General features: G+C 36.7%; 1 protein-coding gene across 3 annotated transcripts in view; it reads left to right on the top strand.

Annotated features, from left to right (window-relative positions):
• Positions 1-20,137, top strand: part of LOC101887829 (Ig-like and fibronectin type-III domain-containing protein 2) — a 386,843-nt gene that overhangs the window by 352,918 nt on the left and 13,788 nt on the right. For all 3 annotated transcript variants that reach the window (XM_059129339.1, XM_059129337.1, XM_059129338.1), the window contains 5 exons: positions 2,685-2,853; positions 7,783-7,915; positions 12,422-12,614; positions 12,676-12,922; positions 12,986-13,664. In XM_059129339.1, coding sequence (XP_058985322.1) covers positions 2,685-2,853; positions 7,783-7,915; positions 12,422-12,614; positions 12,676-12,922; positions 12,986-13,664 — 1,421 coding nt within the window. The remainder of the gene's footprint in view (positions 1-2,684; positions 2,854-7,782; positions 7,916-12,421; positions 12,615-12,675; positions 12,923-12,985; positions 13,665-20,137) is intronic.

Raw genomic sequence — 20,137 nt, forward strand, 5'->3', positions numbered from 1 at the left:
AACCCTATTGAAATAGGAGATAATCGGTAAAAATTTACATATAGTTCCCATATATATCTTTGTCTGATTTGCATTTTATTGTGCACCAAACGTGTAATATCAGCCCGAATAATATGTAATTTTGCACATACAACCAAATTAGGCCTGAAAATAAGTATGCCAAATTTGATCGAAATCGGTTCTGATATAGCTATAGCTCCCATATATATTGTTCATCCGATTTGTTATATTTGTTACCAACAGCCGTAATATGTACTCCGTAACAACGATATTCAGGGAAATATATCAAATACAGCTCAGAAATATCTTTGCCAAATTTTATCAAAATCGGTTCAGATTTGGATATGGGCAATACCAGTCCGAATTTAAAAGATACAAATGCTTCGGCATATTTAGTCTTTTGAACCTTAAATTATAATTATAATCATAGCGTGTATGATTGAATTCTCCCATAAAAACTTTTAATTGATTCTCTCTCAGGGGGTAAAGTACTCACAAGGAACTACTTGTGTGAACTTTAAGACAATTCCATTGAAAAATGTGGCTAACATCATCAAAATACCGAATATCGAGGGGTACAGTTATATGGGGGATATACGATATCGTGGACCTATATAGATAATTCTTTTTGAGGGGGTAAAATGCCCACAAGGGACTCCTTTTGTGGAATTTCAGACAATTCCATTGAAAAATGTGGTGGACCGATATAGATAATTCTCTGCCGAGGTATAAAGTACCCACAAGGAACTCCTTGTGTGGATTTTCAGACAATTCCGATGAAAAATGTGGCTAAAATCATCAAAATACCGAATATCGGGGGGTACAGTTATATGGGGGATATATGATATCGTGGACCTGTATAGACAATTCTTTTTGAGGGGATAAAATGTCCACAAGGGACTCTTTTTTTGGAATTTCAGACAATTCCATTGAAAAATGTGGCTAAAATCATCAAAATACCGAATACCGTGGGGGTACCGTTATATGGGGGCTATACGATATTGTGGACCTATAAAAATAATTCTCTGCCGAGGTATAAAGTACCCACAAGGAACTACTTGTGTGGATTTTCAGACAATTTCATTGGAAAATGTGGCTAAAATCATCAAAATACCGAATAACGGGGGTACCGTTATATGGGGGCTATGAGATATCGTGGACCGATATAGCCCATCTTCGAACTTGACCTGCCTGCAGACAAAAGAGAGATCTGTGCAAAATTTTAGCTTTCTGTCTTAATTCGTTTAGACTGTAGCGTGATTACAACAGACGGACAGACGGACAGACGGACGGACAGGGCTAAATCGTCTTAGAATTTCACGCTGATCAAGAATATATATACTTTGTTGGGTCTAAAATGATTATTTCGATGAGTTACAAACGGAATGACGAACTTAATATACCCTCCATACTTTTTTTGGTGGAGGGTATGGAGGGTGCTCATTTCGCATTATTATTTTTTTTTTTTTGAGAGATATAATAATTTAAAATTTCGACCCGTTGTGGGAGAGGTACCAGAAGGAGTCGTCCAATTTATTTCGTCCTCATACTAGATCGTGTTTTTGGTAAATATGTTGAGATGTGAAAAATTGAAGGCAATCGTACTCTTTTTTCACATTTCATAGGAGTTATAATTTTTCAAAATTTCGACCCTTTGAGGGGGAGGTACCAGAAGAAAAAGGATGATGTATCCAGCTCCATACTAGATCTTTTGTCGGTGGAAATATTGGTTTGTGCCGCGTTTGAAAATAATCGGATGTTCATTTCGCCTTTTATGAGCGTCATGGTTATTCAAAATTTTGACCCGCAATACTGGGTTTCAATAGGGATCATCAAAATTTTATATGGGAACATCACATGATTTGTGTAGATAATAATCTTAGGTACCTTCTATTTGATGCCGTGTATATCTATAGGCGATCATTTACGAATATATTTGACTCAAATATTCCAAAGTTTTAGTTCTGGGACAGTGCTGTTTACGATTTCCCATGACATTATATAAAATCATTATTTAAAAAAAATCTACCACAAATCTAGCCTTCCCTTTGGCACCATTTCTACATAAACCAAATAATTAAAATACAGTATCCCACAGTTTGCAGCATTTCTATATATAACAAATATATATACAACAAATAATTAAAATACAGTTCAAAATAAAGTTAATTCCGCCGCTTTTAAAAACACCCACAAAGAAAACGCTAGCTACACTCCCACCACATTAGCCCTTCATAAAATATTGACAATGTATGTTTCGCTTGTTTCGACATCATGTAATGCTCTTAAAAAGGGCTTAAAGTGTTACCGCCGGGCCACCACCATATTTTAAATGGCATTTATTTAAATAATCGAGCAAAACGAGTAACAACTTTGCAAAGTGGACATGTTGTATCAAGCAATCCATTCCCTGCCATACCCACAACCACCAACGACCAACAATCATGGTGGCCCGCCAAAACATAAAAAAACTCCATAGAGAGCAAATACCACAAATTACTGAATGTTGTTGTTGTTGCTGCTGTTTTTGCTGTTACATTGCAATTACTCAAAAGTGCTAAATACACTGAATAAATATAGAGATTTTGTTGAATTTGTGTTGTGTCCATTGGTCGTTCATTTGTTGACTTTTTTCGTATTTGTGTCCACTAACCAACCCCCTCTTGTCATTCATTTCATTGCAGGAACTGGTAACAAATGAAACATCCATCGATTTGATAAATTTGGAACCGCATGCCTTGTATCGCATCATGGTATTGACACGCGGTAAATATGGCACATCACTGCCATCATCGATGCTGTTAATCAACACCACAGCGCCGAAGAACACCAGCAACGCCGCTGATGAAAAAGGTAAATTTAGTTTTAATTACACTTTGGCCGGACATGAATAGTTGACTAAAACAATGACCACAAAATAACATTGCAACAAATAAACGAATAAATACGAGAAAAAAAAACAAACATAGCCCCGCAACGTCGTTGCTGTTGTTGTCGCAAAATTGCAAATTTGCCAAATTACAAGTCAATGATAGGTGGACTAAAATTGATCGGATGTGATTGCAAATGGAATTGATGTGTTTTACGACTAGACAGCCTTAGGTGGAATTGTTTTAATTTTTAAGTGGATTCGACGAAGGAAATCAAAATACAAAATTTTGTAGCAAAATCGATTGGACAATATGGCTAAAACGTGGACCTTTATTAATTATTATTTTTATACCCTCCACAATTCTATGGAGGGTATATAAGCTTTGTCCTTTGTCGAATAATTCTATATCGATTTAGCTATGTCCGTCTGTCTGTCTGTTGTAATCCCACTATATCTCTAACGAATTGAAATAGAAGGCTAAAATTATGCACACATGTGTATTTTGCCAATTATGTCAAAGCAAGTTAAGTTCGGTCCACGCTCTCCAATAGCCCACATATAACGGAACAAGCTTTTATTCAGTATTTTGATGATATTAGCCACATGATTTAACGAATTTGTTTTAAATTTCGTATTTGAAGCTAGAAATCGGCACTCCAGTCTATGACAAAAAAAATTAATTTTGCAGACCCACGTCTTCATACAGCCCAATATAACGGTTTCCGTTTAGTCGGTAGTTTTCGACGATTTTTTTAAAGTTTCAAGTTCCTTCGAAATGGTGGAGGTGACCAAAAAATTTCATCATTTGGAGTCGCTCTACAGATCACAATTAAAGACCAATCGATACGGAATTTAGAGTTGCGGGCTGGGAGAAAACCTAGCATTTTTGGTGGCCATCGGATAATATTTAGCGGGTAAAATGGAATTGTGGGAAGTAGTTTTGAATACCTATCAGGATGAGGGAGGGCGTAAATATAGAGAAAATGCCACCGGTCAAAAGCCAAAATCAACCAGGTAAAACTTTTACAGGACTATATGACATTATTTCAAATCCAAATCAAAATAGGTTTGGACCTAAGGAGGATTTCCAATATACAGGGTTGCCATATTCGACGGACCCATCTGGCAACGCCATAACTTTTGACAGAGATGTCACATCGCTTAATGACATACCGCGTTTGAAGCGTCAGTCCAAGCAGATTTTTACCATGAACAAATACACGCCACGCGAGCGCTCTGAAATAGTTGAAATTTACATTCAACAGAAGAAGTCATTTGTGAAAACTCAACAAACAAAATTATCATGTCCGATGAAGCCCATTTCACATTGAATGGGACCGTAAATAAGCAAAATTGCCGTTTTTACGCCACTAAAAATCCTCAGGTGATTCAAGAAGTGCCTCTTCATGACGAAAAAGTCACAGTTTGGTGCGGCGTTAGTGCGAAAACGGCCATTGGGCCGTTTTTCTTCCAAAATGAAAATGGCCATGCTGTTACCATCATTCAGGAGCGTTATCGCGACATGATGACCAATTTTGTGATGCCACTTATTCTTCTAAAGCGTATGAGGCAGTTGTGGTTTCAACAAGACGGCGCAACCCTGTATTATAGTATTCTAGGTTATCACATGGTCGACACCGCACGACTATAGCCTCCACCTCCACCATTTTATGGAGGGTATATAAACTTTCACATACTGTTTGTAACTCGAAATACTCATAATGGACCCTGCAAAGTATATATATTCTGGATCAGCGTGAAATTCTGAGACGATCTAGCGATGTCCGTCTGTCGTTTGTAATCACGCTATTGATTATATAAGGCTAAAATTTTGCATACATTTATAGTTTAGTTTAAGTTCGTAAATGGGCCATATCGGTCCACGTTTCGGCATTGTTCATGATTTTTGCAACATTATTTACCGGAATTATTTCAAATTTTGCATTTGAAGTTCGTAATGACAAAAAGGTTTGTTTGCAGGTCATTGTCTTCGTATAGCCCCCATAAAACGGCACCTCCCGATGGTCGGTATTTTGATGATTTCAGCAACAATATTCTCCGGAATCGTTTCAAATTTCGTATTGGAAGATCTTAATGGGTACTACAACCTATGGCCAAAAATTTCCTATGCAGGTCCACGAATTCGTATAGCCCCAATATGACGGTTTTCATTTAAGTGGTAGTTTCCGTTATTTTTCTGAAAGTTTTCACGTTACTTTCAAATTGTGGAGGGTATTAAAAGTTCGGCCCGGCGAACTTAGCTACTTTTTTACTTGTTTTTTTCTTTCGGTTCGTATTTCTTTGTGTTCGTATTTTTTAACGTGTTGTGAACTATTAATTGACACCGATATATACAGGGTGACATAAAAAACTGCAACAAGGCCAAATGCCATCATTTTTACATTTTTTTACATTTTATTGAATGAAAAACGTCGGAAATAGCATCAAATTTTAGAATAAGTTTAGATTTGTTCGAATTGGTCACCTTTGGCACAAAATATGGCCTTCAAACGGCCAATGAAACCGTCACACGCTGTCCGAATGTTGCTCTGCGGTATTTTGGCCCTTTCCTGCCGAAGCGCTTTCTTGAGGTGATCGACACTTTGGTATTTTTTAGTGCCAACCTTGCTTTCCGAAAAACTCCAGACACAATTGTCCAACGGATTGGTCTCCGGAGATTTTGGTGGCCATTGTTCGCTGGAAATGAAGCGAGGAACCTCATTTTGTAACCATTGGTGGCGCGTGCTGAGTGGGTTGGTGCTGAGTCCTGTTTGAATGTCCAAAGTTTGCGGCCAAAATGTTTGCGTGCCCAAGGCATTTTCTATTTTCTAGATAATATTCGGCATTTATTCGGATCACTCTCTGTTCGTATTATGTTATGCTGTTATGGCGGCCCACACCATCACCATGGCCGGCGTTTGAGTTCTTGTGGCCAACCGAAGGTGCACATTTTCAGCTGCCCTTTTTGGCAAGTAAACACGATCATTTTGTTTATTTACAACTACTGAACATCGAATGTTTTCTCATCGGAGAAAACCAATTTCGGCAGTTTACCACTTTCGCACAAGCGAATCAGCTCTTTTGAGTCTATTTTCTTTCTGTTGCGGTGTAAGTTCTTGCCCTTTTTGGAATTTCAATGGCTTTGCCCCGAGCTCATTTTTCAATATTTGCCGAATTGCGATATGTTCAGCTCACGAGCCATTTTTCGGCCACTGCGACGCGAGTTTCGATCAAGTCGCTTCTTTACTTTTCGAATCATTTCTGCTGACGTTGCTGTTTTCTTCAGTCCACTTGTTTTTAACTCATTTCGTTCCGAGATTTAATTTTTATTTTTGTTTTTGAACAAAAAAAAACTTTTTAGCGTAATTTGTGCCCACTGATGTCAAAAATTTACTTCGAAAAGTTTTCTGATTTTTGTTTTTTTTTTCAGAAATTGCTAATTACAACCTACACAAAAATTTGTTTAAAATTTTTCCCTTTTCAAATTTAATTATCCCCTACAACACTATGTGTTGGGGGTATTATAAGTTTGATTGGGCCAAAAATTATGTAACACCTCGAAATATTGGCTTCCCACATAGGAAAGTATATATGGATCTTCCTAACTCGCCGAGCTGAGTCGATCTAGCTATGTATGTCCGTCCGTCTTTCCGTCTGTCCATGTTAATTTGTAATCACTCTACAGGTCGCAATTATGGCCCGATCTCACGAAATTTAGAATGGAGGTGGGGTTAAGGTCAGAATATAACCCTATTTCTTTTGGAGATGATCGCATAATATTCAAAAACAGGGAAAATTTCCTGATCACACAATTGAAGCCAATCGACACGCCTAAGAAGAAAGTTAGGGACAGGGAAGAAGTCTATAAAATCTGTCCCTGGTCAAAATGCTAGTAATATCTGGGTAGTGCTCCGTGACATAATTTCAAAAGAGAAATCTTCCAAAATGGATTTGGACATAAGGGGTCTTCTAAAATATTGTAGTGTTGTAGGGTATTACATGGTGGGCCCCGCACGACTTTGCTTACTTGTTTTATTTTAAAAAGGGTGTTTTAACTTTTCGAAATAGCCAGCGTTCAGTCGTCATATCACAAAATCTGAAAACCCCAAGTGACAATCTTCCTTCGCTGTGATAATATCATAATATTGGTAGCGATCAGAAAAATTTTGCAAAGCGGTCAGTTTTGTTTTGAAAAACATGGCTCTCTGTAATAAAGAAAAATATGAAGTTAAGCCAAGGGAGGAATAATCCAGACTTAAACAATCAACTGATTGAATCTTCAACAATAACAAAACAACATCCACACATTTTTGTTGTATATTTTTGTTTTCAAAATCTTTTCATCGGCAGGGCTTGCGTCGAGAACTATTCTGTAAAATAAATACAAAATAATTGGCGAAGAAAAATTTTTCTCGGACAACATGGACTATAGAGTTGAACTTATGTGGTAGCTATTATCCCCATACCATTTTACACCACGACCAAAGATAGTATGACTAACATTGGACAAATCTCCGATATGAACATACCTTATACCCCTGTTATATGTTCCGGGTGGTGAATGATGTCATATCTGTAGTTTGTCCGCCCGACTTTTGTCCTTAGGTTACTGGTAATAGATTCAGTGATGTAATATTAAATCCCGTACACATTTCTGTCCACCCATATACGTCCTTGAAACCTTGTAAACTCCCACTGTTATCTTGCTTCGGCTAAGATTTATTTGATTGACCACAATTATTGCTTTATCTATAGACAAACTTCTTTTCTTTATTAACCTTAAATAATATAAATATGTATATCATTTGCTCATACCTTTACATCTCGTTGAAATCATATTTCCATTCGCCACCTACACTTCCAAGCTATCAGAATATAACAACCAAGTAATATCAATTCTCATTTTACAGATGGTCAACAACATATTTATGCTGCCCCCTCACCGCCCCACTCGTTGGCCATAATTGCTCACAGTGCCACATGGATGCAGTTGACATGGCAGCCACCAGAGTATTCCCATCCTCATGAGAAAATCACCTACAGGTATGTATGTATATATGTATGAATACCTAAGCCATACAATATGACAACAACAATATCAGCAGCAGCAGAAAAGGTCAAATGTGCCAAGGTAGTAGCCGTAGGTAGTAGCAAAAATTCTGATGCTGTCTTCTTTATTTAATTATGAAAAGTTACCGAGATTATCTCCTTTCATTACAAAATATAATTGTGGTCTTTGGTATATGAAATTTGTTGTTTACTTCGTAATAAGTCATTGGGCATGGTTGGATGGATGACGTCCTTGATGATGATATCAAGTGGATTTAATGTCATGGCAATGGATTATTAACAAACATTCCTGACATCGTTGTGTTTGTGTTTTTTTTTAGTCCTGTTGCTCCTTCGACTGACCATTTTGCTGGGCAATAAATCCGGAATTTTAATAAAACTTAAGCTAACATTGCAAGTTATTGTTCTGCTCTTCTTGAACATGCTCTTGATCTCTTTTGGCCATCGGTTTCCAAGGACGTTATAGTCTATACGTTTATGTATCTACGTTGGTATTAGTGCAAAGCAAAAGTCAAGTTCTTAATTACACAAAGTTCAATTGGTTCGTAACAGTAAAGGCAAACACAACCATAAACAACCGAAGGTACTGTATTATCACCAATACTCCAACAACAACAACAACTTTAGCTTTATCATTTTAAATGCTTTACACAATAAACATTTATTACTATGACCACTTTCTTCCATTTAATTTTGTGTTGTTGTATACCAGTGAAGAAATTGGGCGATAAAAAATAAAAAAATAAATTTTTCGAATGGTATATACATTTCAGATAATCGGAGCAAATACAGGTACAGTTTTTACAGTTATGTAATACAAAAGTCTTATAGAGTGATAACTGAAAATAAGTTTTTGCTCTAAACAATACTCCATATGTTCGATGCATCCGCTATGGGAATAAAGCACTTTGGCTACATCAGACCCAACAGATTAGAAGGTATGAATTAGTTTGCCGACAGATATATAACCTGAGCATAAATTTCGGCCTTAGTTCGCTGATATTGTTATGGGAAATCTCTATAGATCAGTTCATAATTTTTTTATTTTTTCAATATTTTTCCGGGAAGACACCAGAAGAAATAGGCCTGTGTATTTTTTCTTCATACTTAAGAGATGTGTGAAGTTTGAAGAAGACCGCTCATTAGTTTCAGATCTTAGGGAAGTTATTATTCAATATTTATTAAAATCTGAATCTGTAAAACTGAATCTGTATAATTCATTTTTATAGGCTACCCCATTCTATGGAGGGTATATTAGCTTAGTCATTCCGTTTGTAAATCCTCGAAATACTTATGATAGACCCTACAAAGTATATATATTCTGGATCAGCGTAAAATTCTAAAACGATTTAGCAATGTCCGTCTGTCTGTGTGTGTCTGTTGTAGTAACGTTATGTTTCGAACGAATTTAGTTAGAAGGCATTTTTTTGCATTCCTATGTATTTTGCCAGTAGGCAGGTTAAATTCGTAAATGGGTCATTTCGGTTCACATTTCCGTATGGCCCCCATATAACGGTAGCCCCCTATATTCGATATTTTCATGATTTTAGCGACATTTTTCACCGTTATTGTTTCAAATTTTGTCAAAAAAATTCGAATGCAAGTCCACGTTTTCGTATAGCCCCAATATAACGGTACGATACCGATATTCGGTATTTTGATGATTCGGTATTTGAAGTTCATAATGGATAATACAGCCTATGACAGAAAATTGTCTGTGCAGGTCCACGTTTTCGTTTAGCCCCCATCTAACGGTACCTCCCTTTATTCTGTATTTGGATGATTTTAGCAACGACATTCACTGTTTTTTTAATTTCGTATTTGAAGATCTTAAAGGGTACTACAGCCTATGACAAAAAAATTACTTATGCAGGTTCACGTCTTCGTGTATGCCCCATAAAACGGATTTCATTTAAGCGGTATTTTTCGGAGTTTTTTGATGTCTTTCAAGTTCCTTTCAAATGGCCGAATTGCAAAACAAATATTACTATGTTCGAAGTTAAGACCACATCTAGTATTCACTTCGTACCACACTGTGGTACAGATATAACCCCATAGCTACTTTTGAGGATCCTCATAGCATCACTTTCTGAGTCGATTTACCTATTTCCGTCCCCATGGACCTATAAATCTCTTCATGTATTATTGTGAACAAAATGCAGGTCAGGTTTATGGTGTGATTCAAATATATATCTTCGTCCAATTTGTCTTTTATGGAGTGCAAAATATATGTATCAAAGGGATTTTGGAAATTCATACTAAGATGGTACGAAAAGTACTAAAGTGTACTAAAAATTGAACACTTTGTATTGGACAAACGGAATGAGAATCACTGAGGGATTGCAGGATTGATGTGCTAAAACATTTCTGAACTGGTACTAAACTTCTAAAATGGTGCCATGAATGGATAGAGCTAAAAAATTGGTATGAGAATCAAGATTGAAAAGTAATTTTGATAGTTAAAGATGGATTTGGAAATGTGCAATAAGGGTGTGTGGTACTAAATTTGGTTTAGGGCGAACGGATTAAGCTTTGGGGTCCCTGTTGGTCCTAAAGAGGTGATGTAGATGTAAACTAAAAGTACAAATACAAGGTAGTATCATAAATGATCCAATTTGGTATTGGGTGAAGAGATAGTGCTTATAGTGCATGTATAGCCTGGACATATTGAGGTGGTTTCGGAAATGTGAACTATAATGTAATTGTACGAAAAAATTCTAAATGGTACTATATTTGGTATTGAGTGAAGGAATAGAGATTAAATTCTTAAATTTGATATTAAATTACTGATGGTATCTGTGTTTGTGATTTGGAGGTGGATTAGAAAAGGTATCCCATATTTGTACGAGAAGTTTTAATTGGAATTAAATTTGGTATTAGGTGAAGGAATAGGATTGGAATCCTCAAGTTGGATATTGAGATCTCTGTTGGTATATGGTAATTGTAAGAAAAGTACTAAATAGTACTATCGGGTGAAGGAATAGATCCGAAATCCTTTTAATTTAGATGTAACTGTTGGGGTCTGTGGTTGTGTCCGTTATATGGTATCTTGCGCTTGTTTTGAAAATGCGTACTATAATTATTTAAAAAGTTCTAAATCGTACTATATATATAAATTTTATTTTTTTTTTTTCTTATTATTTTTTTCAAAAATTTCTTATTGAGGTCCCTGTTGGTATCAGAGATTGAGATATGCAGGTGGTTCTGCAAATGTGTACTATAATTGTACGGAAAGTAGTAAATAGTACCAACTTTGGTATTAAGTGAAGGAATAGGGCTGATTCTTGACATTTTGATATGGATGTTACGGTTGGGATCTGACGTTAAGATATGGAGGTAGTTTTGGAAATATGACGTTGAGGGTTGAGATAAAGATGGAATCCTGAAATTTGATATCGTGGTCACTGTTGGTGTCTAGGGTGGAATGAAGGACTTATAGATTTTGCTCTTCAAAGAAAATCACAAATTAAAATTAAACAAACTTTATTCCGTTTAAAAGCAGATCGAGTTTATTTTTGAAATGCGTTGATTTGGATATAGCTCACATGTTCACGTTTACTGTGCTCCAACTGTGTAATACCAGCTCAAATGGCATGAATTTTGGTGAAAATCGGTTTTAATCGGGTGTTTTCCTTGTGAATGCAATAAGAGCTCTAAAGCCATAATACGCATAGTGGTGTTGGCAATCATTAAGTTGGCCTCGCCCGAATTTTGACATTTCTTTATTGGTAAATGCCCTGAAACAGATTCCATTCAAATGAAACCTAGGTTCCAAAACCGTTATTTCGATTTGAATCGTGGAGATTAAGCTAAAGATAACATTTGCAGAAGGAGTGGGCCGATCACACCTAAGTCAAATACAAATATTACTAAGTGCGAAGTATCCACCAAATCGGATAATACTAAGCTCTATATGTGGTATTATTTTTTTTTTAATTTTGAATATTTTATTTCCAATTATATAATCGCTGTATTTTACAATAATATTGACTCACTAAAAATTTTATTACCAATTCTTTGTTAAATGGTTCACTGGGTTTTCACTGAGAAATTTCAATTTCAAAAGGCTTTGTGTAGCTAATGACATTCGAAACAGTTATGAATGTAATGTTTTATTTGGAAGAGAACAAACTTCATTGGGAAATATTACCACAAAGATACTTTTGTAAAATTTCCTAATAATTATTTCCCATGAATACAAAATTATCAGAAGTCAGAAATGATTGATGTGGGTTTAAAGGGTAAAGTTTGAAATATCATCATTTTTGGATTGGGGTCAACGTTGCAAGGTAATAATAAGTATGGGGAGCAGTTTAATTAATATTAAAGTTGGATTACTTACGGAATAATCGATTCTGTAAAATGATGATAGCTCAGTTACAGACTCTCTATATTAAAGTAAGGAGGTATTGAACGTTTCTTACATTTTTCTTTTTCCGATTTTTAAATTTCTTCTTCATTTTATTTTTACTTTTTCAGAGTGTACCACAAACCGACCAAAGCGGAAAAATTCAATAAAATAGAGACCCGGGTTGCATGGCTCCGCATGGGCAATTTGAAACCAAGTTCCCAGCACATTTTATATGTTGAAGCTGTGGGAGAAAAGGCAACTTCAATGCCCTCGGAAACCCTGGTGGCATGGACGGATCCAGCCCTACCAGCCTTTGTGGATGTGAGTATAACAAAAAGAAGACAAAAACAATCAAAGAATTATTGTCCCAACAAATTTCTAGCCTCCAACTGTTCATCCCGCTGACAACGTACCCGAAGGTGGTTCCATGACCATTCTCTGTCTGGCATTGGGTAATCCTGCACCCACGATCTCACTATATGTAGGTGGCCATTTAGTGCGTCAGGATGCCTCCAGACATATGGTGACAGTCATACACAATGTCACGGCGGACATGGAACATGTTTCGTGTTATGCCGACAATGGCTATGGTGTGCCAATGCAGGCCACCCGGAAAGTGAATATATGCTGTAAGTTGGAAATAAATAAAAAAAATTTGAAAAATTTAATATAATAAATGTATTTTCCCCTAGATCCTCCCAAAATCCAAGCTGCCGGCATCACGGTCGCCTCGGTGGGCAATGAGGTGGAATTGCGTTGCATGGTCGATTCGAAACCCAAACCAAAAACCATTTTCTGGCGTGATATTGATGGCCGGGTGCCTGTTATCGAAGGTGGCAACTATCACATTATGGAACGTATCAACGAATCCCATCCGAATTTGTATACCATGGTACTGCGCATCAATAAACTGCAGGCCAGCGATGTTGGCGATTACTTCTGCCATGCTGAAAATCCATATGGCTCGAAAACCATACCAGTGTCGGTACGCATGCGCACTTCACCATCGCTCAATCACAATGTAACGGAATGCTGTGCCCAGATGAATGTGTCGATGTCGTGTCGCAGTGCCTGTAGTTATTATGTCGATATTGATGCCATAGCCGATAAACCCGAATGTATTGTGGAATTTGATAAAATGATGCGTTGCGCTGCGGATGGTTCAGATCATCGTAGCTGTTGTGCCGATTCGAATGTACCGCGTAAATGTTTGAATTGGTGTCGCGGTGAACCGGTACGTTCGAAGGAGATTTGTAGTTTACAGTATGCCAGAACCATTGTGGGATGTTTTGAATCCAATCGGGATCGTTTGCCGGGACCACCGGAAAATATTGCCGTTAGTGTGATATCGGATAGTGAGGTGGTTATAAGGTGAGTCATAGCTTATATTGATTTAAAAGCGTTATTTTTACAGCAGCTCGATTCTGGGGAGTTATTTCTTAATTTAAAAGCATACTTTTAGGAGTTTTAAATATGTCAATGTCACTAATACTAAGTTCACATGATACGTGGTTCGCTCTCGATTCGTTGATTTCCTCTTAGTTGCACTATGCGAAAAATTTAATTTATTTCAAAAATTACAGCAAAAATCCGTGCAGATAATGAAAGTAGAGCTCAAAATATAAAAATTTGGGTATCGACGTTTTGAAAGTTTACATCACATCGCAAAATTTCACTATAAATCTCAAAATAAACCTTATATTTAGGCATAATATTTTTTTATACCCTCAGCCACATGGCTATAGAGGGTATACATCATTTGAGGGTATATATCATCGAAACAAACCTAGGTCTCTATGGAAGAAATTATTTTCAGGACAGTTGGAGTCGATCTAGCAATGTCCTGCCGTCTGTCTGTCTGTCTGGCTGGCTGGTGCGCACGATAACTCTTGAAGGGAGTATTCGATTTGATCTAAACTTAGTATATCGCAATACTAGATCGAGTTCAGAGATGGGCAATATCGGTCCACTCCTTCTGGTACCTCCTCCAAAAAATGTCAACATTTTCAAAGAAAATAATTTACTGCACAAAAAGAAAAAGGATAATCTGATTTTGCTCCAAATTTGCAAACCATAATATTTGCATTAGTGCTGGGCCAGGTGCGAAAATGGATAATCGTCAAATTTTGAATAATTATAACTCTTATAAAATGTGATGTAAATGTACGATTGTCTTCAAATTACACACATCACAATATTTTTATTAATCCAAGGTCTGGTGTGAAGATGGGACAAATCGGTTCACTTCTTCTGGTACCTCCCCCACAAAGGGTCAAAATTTTGAATATTTATGAAGCTCATTGAACATGAAATTAACATCCGACTCAATTCAGATTTGGTACAACACATTATTCCCATCAACACAAGATCTGTTATAAGAATGGTAGAGATCGGACAATTTCTTCTGGTACCTCACTCAAATACGGTTTAAGATTACCACAAAACGCTCAAAGAAAGGGAAATAAACATGCAACTCTCTTCCAATTTCACACGTATAAACATTTTTGCGAGAACAAGATCTGTTGTGAAAATAATACCACCCACAAAGAGTCACAATTTTTATTTTCAATATTTTTATCTGTTATAACTTACGACACAGGTCAGCGATTCTTTAAAATTAAATATATATCTCAACCAGAAACCTGAGGTGAATATGGAATTTATGATTTCGCATAAAATTGGATATAAAAATTCAATTCTTGTAATTTTGCCCATACCAATATTTTTAGCCATATATAAGATGAAGTATGTAAATGGAATACGACTACAGGGTGAGATAAAAACACTGCAACAAAGTCAAAAGCCATAATTTTTAATTAATCTAATGAAGGCGAAAATTGTCGGATATAACATCAAATTTTAGAATAAGTTTAGATTTGTTCGAATTGGTCAAACGGTCAATGAAACCGTCACACGCTGCCCGAATGTTGCTCTGCGGAATTTTGGCACATTCCGGGCGAAGCGCTAGCTTGAGGTGATCGACACTTTGGAATTTTCTAGTGCCAACCTTGCTTTCCAAAATACTCCAGACACAATAGTTCAACGGATTGGTACCCGGAGATTTTGGTGGCCATTGTGCGCGGGAAATGAAGCGAGGAACCCCATTTTGTAACCATTCTTGGGTGGGGCGTGTTGAGTTCGATGGTGCTGAATCCTGTTGGAATTTCCAAGGTCTGCGGCCAAATGTTTGCGTGCCCAAGGCTTTAAAACACAATCCAGAATATTTTTGCGATAATATCGGCATTTATTCTGATGCCATGGTCGATTAATACGAGCGGAGAGCGACCACTGTTATGGCGGCCCACACCATCAACATGGCCGGCGCTTGAGTTCTGATGGCCAACCGAAGGTGCACATTTACAGATGACCTCTTTGGCAAGTAAACACGATTATTTTGTTTATTTACAAGAGAAATCATTTTGTTGTTTACGGAGAAAACAAAATTCGGCAGTTCGCCACTTTCGGCCAAGCGAAGCAACTCTTTCGCCCATTTGAGTCTATTTTCTTTCTGATGCTGTGTAAGTTCTTGCAATTTTTAGAATTCCCATGGCTTTACTCCGAGCTCATTTTTCAATATTTGCCGAATGAAATATTGCGATATGTTCAGCTCACGCCATTTTTCGGCCACTGCGACGCGGGGTTCGATCAAGTCGCTTCTTTACTTTTTGAACCATTTCAGCTGATGTTACTGTTTTCTTCCATCCATTTCCATATGGGACAAAAAAAAAATTATTATTCACATTTAAATGCTGAAGTGCTCTAACGATAGCCTCTTGTGGTTTTCCACCCAAATATAACGAAATCACACTATCGCGCTTGTATTCCATCACGAATAACTTTTTTTCTGGAAAATGCTCACCAAAATGCTTTTGTACGCTTGTAAACAATATAATGAGCTGTCACTGGAATAATGTTAACAGTTGTCCGACGAGTGACTTAGAAATGTCAGCAGCCTGAAGTTGGTTGCAGTTTTTTTCATCTCACTCTGTATATAGGTCCACGATATCGTATATCCCCCATATAACTGTACCTCCCGATAATCGATATTTTTTATATTTTAGTCACAGTTTTCAATTGCATTGTCTGAAAATCTACACAAGGAGCTTCCTGTGAGTACTTTACTCCCCTGAAGAAGATTGTCTTCATAGGTTTTAGTATAACACCCATATAACACTACCCCGAGATATTCGGCATTTCCAGGATTTTCGCAACGTTATTCAACTGGATTGCGTCAAATTTCGCATTTGAAGTTCGTAATGGGTTCTATAACCTATGACAAAAAATACTTATCCAGCACCTAGTCTTCGTATTGCTCCCATATAAAGGTTTTCATTTGAGCGGTATTTTTCGACGGAATGCTTTTCTTTTTTTAATTTTTCAAGTTCCTTCCAAATGATGGAGGGTATATAAAAGTTCGGAACTTAGCTGCTTTTTGACTTGTTGCGCACCTCCTAAATTTCTATTTTCCTACAATTTGTTGTACATTTTGGAAAAGTGGATTTTGAGCTTGCTGGCCACCAACCCTAAATTTTCTGAAAATGCATAGCTATGTTCGTCGTAAACGCCTAGTATTTTTGTTATGGGAAATTGATATTGAAAAAACATTCGCCATCTCCAACAACCCACAACGTCAAAAGTACACCCTCCCTATCCATGAGCATTTTATAGAAGTTTCTTTATTCGCTATTGTTTGTTTTTCTTGGAAGAAAAATAAACCCAACACAAAAACGCATGTAAAATATTTAGACATTTAGACTTTACATTACTTAATGTGCATGTAACATTTATCCGTTTAAGCTGTCCAAAAAGCCAAGATAACTTTACCAACAAAGAAAAATGAAACAAAAATCCGGAAACGATTCCATTTTCTTTTCGATTTCATGTTTTTGTTATGGCATTTTGACAAAATCACACACGTTTCTCAATTTAAAAGTCAAACTCGAAAAAAAGGCAAAGCGAAGAGGAGATGACAGCAGCAAAGTCTTTTAAGCCGGATATGATAACATAACGGAAATTGCCCTTGCATTGAGGTTAGCAATTGTTATTGTGTGTCTGCTATTATTTCAGGCAATCGTGAAAAGAGGTCCTTATGGGGCAAATTGAAAAACCTCAGAAACGTGTGTGTATGTGAACATAAGAAATAATTAAACAGCTATGAATATTCATGGAAATCCAATTGCAGTGAAATGTGTGTGTGCGTGTGAACGTATGTATTTTATGCCAAGCTGGATACTAATAGACCAACCACTTCTCTATACACTCTCATTTACCCTGGTCTTAGTAAACCACTTCTTGGAATTGGTTTAGTTAGGTTGGTTAGGTTCTTTTGGGGAAAAGTTAGAAGTTTCCAGTTTTCTTTTGTTTCATTTATTCTTTTTTTTTTCCTTTTTTCTCATTTTACCTTTTCTCTGTCCATTTGCCTAGCTAGTTGGCTTTGAAATTGCCATTTTACTAAAGTTAGCATTCGGTATCCTTTGTTCCAAGTATCGCTGTTAACACTTACACACTTTAGTGGTATTCTGTCAGGGAAGCGAAACGAAACGTTGAAAATAACAATGACAGCTGCAGCAGAGCAGCAAAGAAAGAGTGTTGTCGTTCTGGAATCGAGCTTGGGTTAATAATTCGGTATTTAATGGCCGAAAATGCCTAAAAAAACACGAAATTTATTTATCTTCTGTGAGGAAAGTCTCTTTGATGTTCTCCAGACATAGATGACCTTAATGAAGTATTATATACATAGAAAACCTTCTTGAGGTCTTCGATATATGGAAAAGGTTTACGATGTTTTTATACCCTACACTACAAGGTGGTCAGGGTATTATGTCTTTGTGCATTTGTTTGTAACAGGCAAAAGGAAACGAGATAGACCCATAGTTCCTTATGATGATCTGCATAGAATCACATTCTGAGTCGATTTATGCATGTCCGTCCGTCCGTCCGTCTGTCCATGTATTTTTGTAAACAAAGTACAGTTTATGAGTTCTTTTTTGCCCCATCCAGATGAAATTTTCCACAAATCATTTGTTTGGCCCAAGGACGAACCCTATTGAAATTGGAGATAATCGATAAAAAAATAGATATAGCTCCCATATATATCTTCGTCCGATTTGCCTTTTATTGTGCACCAAACGTGTAATATCAGCCCGAATACTATGGAATTTTGCACATACATCCAAATGAGGCCTGAAAATAAGTGTGCCAAATTTTATCGAAATCGGTTCAGATATAGCTATAGCTCCCATATATATTGTTCATCTGATTTGTTATTTTTGTCCTCCGCAGCCGTAATATGCACTCTGTAACAACAATATTTGGGGAAATATATTAAATACAGCTCAGAAATACATTTGCTAAATTTTATCGAGATCGGTTCAGATTTAGATATAGCTCGCATATATAACTTCGTCCGATTTACCTTTGATTGTGCACCAAACGTCCAATATTTGCCCAAATGAGATGGAATTCGGCACATACGACCGAATTAAGTCTGGAAGGTAGTATGCCAAATTTGGTGAATATCGGTTCAGATATAGCTATAGCTCCCATATATATTGTTCATCCGATTTGTTGTATTCAGGGAAATATATCAAATACAGCTCAGAAATATCTTTGCCAAATTTTATCAAGATCGGTTCAGATTTGGATATAGCTCCCATATATATCTTTATCTGATTTCAAATGAATTTTGCACCAAATGGGCAATACAAGTCCGAATTTATATAGTCCCTTGAATTTTAAATTATAATCTTGGGGTGTATGATTGAATTCTCCCATAAAAAAAAAAAAAACTTTTAATTGTTATGTGGAGCTCCACTAAATTAGCAAAGTGGTGTAGGGTATCATAAAGTCGGCCCCGCCCGACTTTAAGACTTTCTTTACTGGTTTTATATATTAAAGGTTTTCATAAAGTTTTCTGGAAATAGAAGAGCTTTGAGAGGTCCTTCATAAATGAGAGAGCTTTGTGATGTCTTCAAGACATAGAAGAGCTTTATGAGTTCTTTAATACCCAGAAAAGCTGTATGAAGTCTTGTCTACATGGAAAAGTTGTATGAGGTCCAATAGATATAAAATTCATGTAAGATGCCTTCTAGGTTTATGAGACTATTATAAGGTGTTGTGGGTATGGGTATTGGAGCTACGTAAAAATCTTTTCTACAGAAGTACAGAAAAGTTATTGTGTAACCAAACTTTATTAGGTTTCATTGAGTTATACACAAATAACCAAATCGACCAAATTTTTGCTCTTGGTCGAAAATACCAAAATCACCACACAACAAAGCTCTACAGCAGCATCAGTGTTTCCCTTGAGAAAATCTTAACTACCAAAACCAAACGAGCCACGTTGAATACAACGAAAGTAGACAAACACTTTTAAAGTGGAAACTACGTTAAAAGATAAAGAAACGGCCAAATCATCATCAGCGCCATCATCGTCATGGTCCTCAGCAGGAGCTGCCTCGAAACAAGACAGCAGAAACCACAGGCACTCATGCATGCATGAGCACATTGTGCAAAAAGGGAAAATCCTTTTCAAAATCTTGTTAGTGTACCAGCCAAGGCTTTGCCACGCTGGGGATTTAGAGGCAAGTAAAAGCCTGGCTGGTTGGCAGGGCTTCATTAGCGGATGATAGACATTTTATGGTTTTGCATTTTGCTCAGGGTTTTTCTTTTTGTTATTGGAAACAAATTTAGTGGAGATTTGAAAATTAACATAGGGAAGGATTTTTACTTTGCAGGGCCTTTTACGTGAAAACTCGCTGTGGGTTTTAAATAAAAATAAAACAATTTCAAGAATTTATAAAACATTTTAATTATAATGATTTGGAATGTACAAGGGTTTTTTT

The sequence above is a fragment of the Musca domestica genome, unplaced genomic scaffold (genome assembly GCF_030504385.1).
Source record: "Musca domestica strain aabys unplaced genomic scaffold, Musca_domestica.polishedcontigs.V.1.1 6, whole genome shotgun sequence".
NCBI classification, from domain to species: domain Eukaryota; kingdom Metazoa; phylum Arthropoda; class Insecta; order Diptera; family Muscidae; genus Musca; species Musca domestica.